The following is a 9171-nucleotide window of genomic DNA, read 5'->3' on the forward strand; positions in this document are numbered from 1 at the left end:
TTGGTGGGGGGGGCGAGCCTCGGGGGTGGGGGTGGGTGGTGGGCGAGCCGTGGGGGCGGGGGTGCGAGTCTCGGGGGGGCCAACCTCTGGAGTTCGGGGGGTGGGGATCAGGGGGCTCGGGAGTTTGGGGGGACGGGGATCAGGGGGCTCGTGGACTCTCCCCCTTCCACTCCCCTCCCCCCCTCCTCCCTCCTCCCCCCGCCCCTTCTTCCCCCCCCTCCTCTCTCCTCCTCCTTTCCCCCCCCGCCCTCCCCCCTGCCCTCTCCCCTCTCCCCCCGCCCCTCCCCCCTCCCCTCCCTCTCTTCCCCCTCTTCCCCCCAGTCGCTCTCTCTCTTTCCCCCCAGTCGCTCTCTCTCTTCCCCCCAGTCGCGCTCTCTCTTTCCCCCAGTCGCTCTCTCTCTCTCTTCCAACAACAACATGCCCTTGAAAAAGCCTCGGCACCGCCGGGCACTTCAGCTATTATTTTTATAAAGCAACGTTTTTTTTAAAATTGCGTTCTAAAACGCTGCCCGATTGCACTGGTTCATGGCAGATTTAGCATTCAGCGGCATGCAAATGAGTTTGAGCAGAAACTTGAGAGAAAAAACCCTTCTGAAAACTAGTGCAATTTTGGGCACAATTTGCACCCGGATCGCCGAAAGTGGGAACTCTACCCTGATATATGTAAAGGAGCTTACAAGCAGTGATTTAAGCTGCTCTGGCTATCATCTTGCCTTTTGCACTGAAGGGACATCTGGATGCAATTTTTTTTTCACACATATAAATATGCAATTCTTTTTATTAATACACTGGGATAAATGACGACCCAGTATTAGTTCCTGGTCTCTTGTTGGATTATTTTTTCTTCAAAATGCCTAATAATTTTGGCTTTGAGTAGAGATGCTATGTAAATGCACTTGTCACTAATTATCAACTTAGGATGAATCGAACTCAGTGCAAGTACAAATGCAGTATTCACAGCCAGGCTGTGAGCAGAATGGATTTTGTACTTACCTGATGATGTAGCTTCACATTTTGTTGAAATGTCTGATGCCTTCTATTACAGGTGACACTATATTCATCGTTTTACGGAAACAGAAGCTGATATTCCTGCACTGGTATCACCACATCACAGTGTTGCTCTACTCCTGGTATTCCTACAAAGATATGGTAGCTGGTGGCGGCTGGTTCATGACTATGAATTATGGTGTCCACGCCTTTATGTACTCATACTATACACTTCGCGCTGCGGGCTTTCACGTGCCACGTAGGTTTGCCATGCTTATTACCCTCACCCAGATCATGCAGATGGTAATGGGGATGGTGGTGAATGTGCTGATTTATACGTGGATGCATGAGGGCCATTGCCCTTCGTTCTTTGAAAATATCATCTTGTCTTCCATTATGTACTTTAGCTACTTCCTTCTCTTTTGCTGCTTCTTCTATGAAACCTACTTAAGTAGGAAGAAGGGTTTAAAGGCAGAATAACCTCAGGGTGCTGAACAAAATAAACGGAATAGTGTCAGTCAGTGGTTAATGCACAAACATGGATGGTGTCATGGCTTTGTCAAAACGGTATGGAGTTATTTGATATGAACTGGAATGATGCAGATTTTTATCGGATCACACTCTCCATGTTCACATTCCCTGCTGCTCTCCATTGTAAGCTGTTGGCTGGCACCATCTCCAGGAAACACTGATGGTATCAGGGCTGGCACAGACTGCTCCCACAGTGTTGAAAACCTGAATCTTAGTCTTTTCTCGTTTTGTACAAGCTGCACGATTTGACCCACACAAAAAGGTGCAGAAGCAATAAATGGAGATGCGTGGGACCATTTCAGCAGAGGAGCTTAGCTATGGTCTTAGAGTGTTTGATATGGAGATTATAAATGAATGAATGGAAGAAGCCATATTTAGACTTGCTTCAAAACCCTAGTTGAGCTTTTTGCATTATCTGAAATCAAAACACAAGGGAAAGGGGACAGAATTTAACACTAATTCAAAAATAATTTACTGCAGGATTTTACAGACGTTCAGTTTCACTACAGTCCAGCTTGTGCACTAACCGCTGAATAGTGTGTTGAACATTCTGGAAGACACTACTCTTTCCCCACAATGAAATCTCAAATCGGCATCTTTCCCTATACTTACGGACACTAAGTATGAGGCAATCTAGATGCAGGATTTAGCACCCTACACTGTTCGTACTGCTGATTAGACACATCTACAGGGGGTACTGGATTTAGTGCTTCATAGGTTTGTCATTGTACCAAGAATCTAAGTAAACAATTATACAAGACTTGGAGGGCTTTTCTTCTATTTATACATACGGCAGATACAAGATAGCTCTCTGCTTTTCACGTATATTGTTGGCTGTAGATAAAAGAATACTTGGTTTAAACATAGATTTCTAGGGTACAAAATCCCGTTATACAAAGCTGCCAGTCTAACCATAAACCAATTACCTTTTTAAAATAATAGCTTTTTTCCTGGAATGGGGGAGGGACAGAAAGCAGTTGAGAGTTTGCCTATTTTTAATAGCTAAAATTATTAAATATTTAAGAAATTACTGTTGGCAATAGTGGTACACAAATCCTTAGCACATTCCTTTTGTCTTTTTATTTTAGCGGAGAGTTAACCACATTAAAATGAACAGGCTGATGTCCGTTAAAATAGCAGACAGAGGAATGTCATATAAACGTACTAAGCATTTATCCACTGCTATCACCAACAGGAACACGGAGACTTCAGTTATTGGATAGTTAACATGGAGACTTAAAGACATGGAAATGTCCCCCTACAGTATAAATATTGCCATCTTTTGACTTGCCAAAGTCATTCCCAATGCAGTGTTCTTAAAGTTAATCACTTAACACACTGAATCTTGTCCACCCAGCACAATCTGTCACTTTTAGAAAAATAATCATGTAAATGGCTGTGTTTCATTTACAAAAATCCACCCTCATTATAAGAGGCTCAGTCCTTATAAAACTATTGGACTTGGCCTCCTGATTGTTTTGATAATACATTTTGACACTTACAGGACTTGCAGGTCTCATTAGTACAAGTACAATGCTCAGCTCCTGACAACTTTTATAGTAAGGATGGAGTGTATAACTTCAATTGCCACATGAATAATCAAATGGACAGGTTACAAAAGATCATTTAATATCGTTATTCCCATTGCTGTTCTCTGTGACCCATGAACGATGAGCTCCGAGAGGACCTGCATATGTCCACCAATGCCCTAACATGACTACCCAGTGCAAGGTGCTGAAACAAAACTCAAGTTGAACTAAGCACCTCAGTGTTGTTGGGTCCTGTAGCTGGCAGCTCAACCAAGGGCAGCCAAGTATGGAGGAAACTGAAATGCAGATATCATCTGAGGTTGAATGCGGGTCGCCCAGACCATTAAGCAGTGAACATAAGAACATAAGAAATAGGAGCAGGAGTAGGCCAATCGGCCCCTCGAGCCTGCTCCGCCATTCAATAAGATTGTGGCTGATCTGATCCTAACCGCCAATCCAGTGCAGTCTATTGCTCACATTATAGTGCCAAGGTGGCTTTCCCATGCCAAAGAAGTCTACCAGCCCTGATTCAAGCAAAGATGGGTTTAACTATACTGCAACAGTTTGGGAAAAAAATAGACTTCATTAAAAACCAGCAAAAGTGTATTCTGACAGAAACAGGCACAGAAAACCTTCTGGAATTTACTGGACATCTGTCCTTTGTACTCCCAATAAAATGATAAACCCGACAAATTATAGCAGATTTTACGGGGTATTTTTAAGAACTCTAAAAGCAAACAAGTTGCGCCCCCCAACCGCAGCTTTTTTGTGGTTGTTGCTGTCTGTCCAGAACAGTCATGGCATAATTATTTAAGAAATAACCTGTGGTATAATTTTGAGATTAGCCAGAGTTAGCTTGTTTAGGTGGTTTTCTAGTGTCTTTTAGAGTCCTTCTGGAGTGAAAAGTGTACCAATTTAGATTGTTATAAATTGCTTTTATTGGCAGATGAGTAATTAGGAGTTGTTTAATGTAAGGAAAAGGGAACAATGACTTTAACTAGATGTATTTAAAATAGTGTATGGCATGGGTGAATGTGCATGTGTGTGGAAGTGTGTAAAGTGCAGTAACAGCCAAATGTCAAAAAGATCAGGATGAATCTGCATTCTGGGTCAAAAGGTGGTGGGGGAAACAAAGAATCTATAAACACAGAATGTATATAGAACAATTTATCATTGTACATAAAAGCTGCAAGTATTTGCATCTAGATTCATGAAAATAGACTATGGCTCATTGTACACGTAAAGTGCAAAGAAGCTGTCCCTTTGAGTATTTTTAAAAGCTGCTTTCCCATAAAACAACTGGGGGGGGAGGGGGAAAGAGACTTGACTAAAAGCAAATGTGCATTTAATATTTGAAGCTAGTTTTGGGTTCATTTTTATTGTATTATTTCTTTTATGTTAAACTCCAGTTTAAAGGGCTTTAAAAAAATTTGTTTATTTTTACAGAAAAAAAATAGATGTGCAAAAATGTAAAAAAAAAAATCTGAGAATGCATTTTGCTTTGGTACCCAGAGCTTGTGGATTTTATCTTGCAATTTTTTTTTAAGAAGCAGCTGGATCATTTAGCCTGAACAAATTAATTAAGTGTTCTCCCATCTCATTTAAAAGGTATCCTGTTTCCAAAGGCTGAGCTGTTTTTTAAAACATTACTATTAACAGTTCTTTCTAATCTGAAGAAATTATTTTCTGTAAGATCAGATCTATGTATTGTACCAGGGCACAAGAGCTTCACAGTAACAGTAACTTGGAAAAGCAGAACTTGTACTATCCAATTGCTCGGAGAACGCAACTGCCTTCTATTCAATGCAGTTATTTTAACTTATTCAATGCACATAGTTTGCAACCCAGCTGTCAACAGAGGCAAATGAGAGGGGACCTTACAGAAGCTGTAGAAGGTAGTAAATGGAATAGAACATTTTAATAACAACAGAAAATGCTGGAAATACTCAGCAGACCAGGCAACATCCGTGGAGATAGAAACAGGGTTAACGTTTCAGGTCTGGGACCCTTCATGATGAAGGGTCCCAGACCTGAAACGTTAACCCTGTTTCTATCTCCACGGATGCTGCCTGATGAAGGGTCCCAGACCTGAAACGTTGACCCTGTTTCTCTCTCCACGGATACTGCCTGGCCTGCTGAGTATTTCCAGCATTTTCTGTTGTTATTTCAGATTTCCAGCATCTGCAGTATTTTGCTATTATAGAACATTTTAATCCCACGCATTGTTTCAAATTAAAATCACAAGGAAAAGTTACAAACTAGTGAAAGGCAAATTCAGGACTGATGTGACGCAGCACAGCCTCATGCAAAGTGTGATTCACACCTGGGATGGCCTTTCAGGTAGGGTGGTGAAGGCCAGTAGTCTGGAATCATTCGAGGTAGTTGGATGCCGTGATGGGGGGGAATTGTAGCTTTTTATGAAAGGATGAGCTAGATAAGTCAAACCGCCTCCCTCATCTGTACATAATAAGGCCTAGAAATTCAGTTGGCGCCGCGCCAGGGCTTTAGCGCCGGAAAGTTAGCGCCGGCGCTAAGTCCCCCTGCGCGCGCCAAAAATTCAGTAGCGCCGCGCCCAAACGGCTGCCGGCGCTACTGAAGGGTGTTTGCGCCTGAAAATGGGCGCTACCTGCCGCATTGCGGCGCTATTCCGGCGCTGCGGCGCCCGATGCGGTGCGGCAAGCTCGGGAAGTGCAGGCCTCCTCCTTCAGTTAAGGAGGAGCTGCCTGCACCCGCCCGCTGGCCGGTAAAATCTTCACAAAAATGAGCCCGGCACCTCGGGGAAGTGCCGGGCTCGCAGCCCAGAAGCATCTGTTCCGCGGGGGGTGGGGGGGGGGGTGGAGGAGTCCGGGGAGGGAGGTGCGGGCAGGCGGCCGGCGGGAAAGCGGCCGGCTGCCGCGCAACCTTAATGCGCCGGCGCAAACTCCTGTAAGACTCGGTTGCCAGAGTCTTAGTTGCGGCTGCCACGGGCGAGGCGGCCGCAACTCAATTTCGGCGCTGGGGCCCGTCACCACGGCAACCGGGACGCTGCGCACACTGATGACGTCATCGGTGCCGGCGCAGCGCAACCGGTCTACCGCCGATGGTAGGGCCCCAGGGAATTTCTGAACCGGCTGTAAGTCCAGCGCAATGACCTCTAGCGCTGCAAAATGGGCGCAAAGCCCACTCAATTTCTAGGCCTAAGTGTTTAATTCTACGTATTTTATATAACCTTTAAACTCTTGCATAACTTGGGAAATGAATTCAGTTACTGCATCGGTGCTGGAATAAGTTCTGAATGCTTAAAGCTGATTATTAATATAACCTGAAAGGAGATGTAATGTGATTCTTCCTCTAGCCCCATTGGAACCCACCCAACCACACTAAAGTAGCAATTCACGCCAACTTAAAAAACACACCATCGCTTTGAAATGACTGAGCGTATTCGTGTACAAACACAACATGATCGTATGAAACGTCTTGTCATTTTAACTGAGGCTATTTATTTTAATCTACCTCTTGGAAATTCCAGTGACAAATTTTATATGGACGTATTAAATATCCATACATTAATATTTTCACAGGGTAATTTCAAGGCCAGTGTTCTGAGACAGAACTTCGCGCCTGCATGTACTAATATTGCACCTCTGCAATAATGGCTGCACATTGGTTTTGAGGGGAAAAAAATTAGATCAAATCAACAGGTGAACACTGGCTGCCGACAGCAGTACAGTCGGCTCAATCAGTTATAGTTAATCCTAAAGTAGCATAAACAGGCACGCACGATGTGTAACCATACACTCTTAAATAGTTGTACGGTAACAACATAACACAACACAACAGTTCTGCTAGTTATCACATGCACAGCTAGAAAGAGAGAGAGAAAGGAAAGAAGAGAGACGTTTGCACTACAGATACAGGCCAGTATAAATTCCAGCAAGACAGTACCCCATTTACACTGCCTGGGCCATGTCTGACTGGACTTCTGTCCAGGAGAGAGTACTGCACCTGTGTAGTTACATACATGCACAAAGCTCCTCTCTCAGTAGTCACATTTTAAATGTTTAGACCGTGTGGGAAGAAGTATCTGCACTGTCTAAATGTTTAAGTTAAGTGCAGCTACAAAGCATCCAGGAGGTCCAAGGGACAAATACTCCTGATTGGGCACTTTTTAAACCCAGTTTGGCGCAGCACTGAATTTGCACTCCATGCAGTGTCAAACCCGAACGATGTAACAGGACCCTTTCCAGGAGTCTCCCATCGCTTCTCCCCAGAATCGGCTTTACGCTAAAAATTATATCGTGTAAATATAAATGCACCTAGAGAGACTTAGTGAGCGCTGAGGGTAATTGAACTAAAAAAAAAATAAGAGGAGAGTTTCCACAGATATAAGAGGGTTGCTCTGAAATGCAACCTGCTACCCACCACCAGGAAACTAGTATTTCCACAGCCTGTCTGCAATCATCTCATGCCAAATTGCACATTTTGTTTAAATCTGTGAAACTCGTGAACTTTCATTACTTGAACGCATTTATGCAGAACTATGTTGTATTGTTTCTGACATTTTATTTAGTGGGCTGTGGGCTTTTGGCCAATTCCGAGATTATACTTGAGATTTCTACCTTTCTTTGGAATATAAAAGCCATAAAATACTGCAGCTTTACCTAGGTTTGCATTTATAAGCAGCTCTATTGGTATCGAGCAAGAAGTTATGAAATGAATAGAGGTAGACGTAGAGAAGGTGTTTCCACTTGCGGGGGAGACCAGAACTAGGGGCCATAAATATAAGAGAGTCACTAATAAACCCAATAGGGAATTCAGGAGAAACTTCTTTACCCAGAGAGTGGTTAGAATGTGGAACTCACTACCACAAGGAGTAGTTGAGGCGAATAGCACAGATGCATTTAAGAGGAAGCTAGATAAACATATGAGGGAGAAAGGAATATGTTGATGGTATTAGATGAAGGAGGGGTGAGAGGAGGCTCATGTGGAGCATAAACACCGGCGTGGACCTGTTGGGCCAAACCATGTACAGGAAACTTTGTGCTATCCGGCACCCACGGGACCGAGCTGCTGCCGTTGCCTCAAAACTGCCGTACTCTCCAGAGTTAATGTTGAGAGATACGAAGATTCTTATCTCCGTATTTGACAACAAACACTGTTGCTTAGCAACAGCTTCTAACCACTCGGGTGTGGCCCTAAAGCTCTGTAGCTGAAGCTGTTGCTATAGCTACAGACCTTGCACAGCTTGACTGTTCAAACAAAGCAAAAAAAACAAACAAAAAGAATAAAAAATGGCTGCTGATTTTTGCCGGTGGCTCCAGATTGCCGGATAGCTCACCTCTGGATAGCACAAAGTTTCCTGTAATACTATGTAAATTCAGACAGTGTGAGGTAGTGGCAGCTAAACGGTCAAAATATTAATCGCTGACATTATCTGTAGCAGGAAGTGAGAAACGCACATACAAAGCTATTCCACCATATGCTTAAATGCACAGAGCTAAATGTACTTCACACAGATACCTATCTTGCAGCATATGATCAGGGACGAGATAAGGTTTTTTCTGTGAACAGCTTTTTGTAGCAGGGGAAATGGACTTTCAAACTTCTGAAGATAAAAATTAAGCGACAGGAGAACGAGAAGCCAGATCTCCCAAAATCTCAACACAAACAACTTTAAAGAGGCAGTGTTACTGTTTAAAGTTCAATTAAATTTCTTGATTTGCAAAGGAGAAAACAGCAACATTTTACATAATAGAAGTTGCACATCAGTGACCATCCGGAGCACAAATAAGAATTCTTAAAGGGGGATATTCTTCAATTAAAATGTGTTTGGTACTTTCTTCCTCCTGATCTACAATCCCTTAGTGATGTCAAAGCATCATATCACTTGCATGTCGTATCACAGTCAAAAATGACAGCTTTCCGATCCCCTCCCCAAAAAGACACAGGTTCTTTAAATATGGATTTTGGAAACATCTTAGCCATTCAATAGTATCCTATCGACAAGTCTACAAGATCATATTTAACAGGAATCGGTCATAGTGAAAAATAGTTGGATTATGGTTTTTGTAAAATGGGTTTCAAAACAAAATGGGAAAAAATTGATTAAGAATGATTTTGTTTTCCATGTTTCTGTGAACAGTTC

At 43.1% G+C, this 9171-nt stretch overlaps 1 protein-coding gene across 2 annotated transcripts in view; it reads left to right on the plus strand.

Annotated features, from left to right (window-relative positions):
- LOC147098605 (very long chain fatty acid elongase 6-like) overlaps window positions 1-5045 on the plus strand; it is an 81162-nt gene extending 76117 nt beyond the window's left edge. For both annotated transcript variants that reach the window (XM_085970523.1, XM_085970522.1), the window contains one exon: window positions 1046-5045. In XM_085970523.1, coding sequence (XP_085826649.1) covers window positions 1046-1467 — 422 coding nt within the window. In that variant the 3' untranslated portion in view covers window positions 1468-5045. The remainder of the gene's footprint in view (window positions 1-1045) is intronic.
- Window positions 5046-9171: the final 4126 nt, after the last annotated feature.

This window comes from Somniosus microcephalus, chromosome 29 (assembly GCF_052327205.1).
Source record: "Somniosus microcephalus isolate GS21.2 chromosome 29, FLI_Smic_1.0, whole genome shotgun sequence".
Classification (NCBI taxonomy): domain Eukaryota; kingdom Metazoa; phylum Chordata; class Chondrichthyes; order Squaliformes; family Somniosidae; genus Somniosus; species Somniosus microcephalus.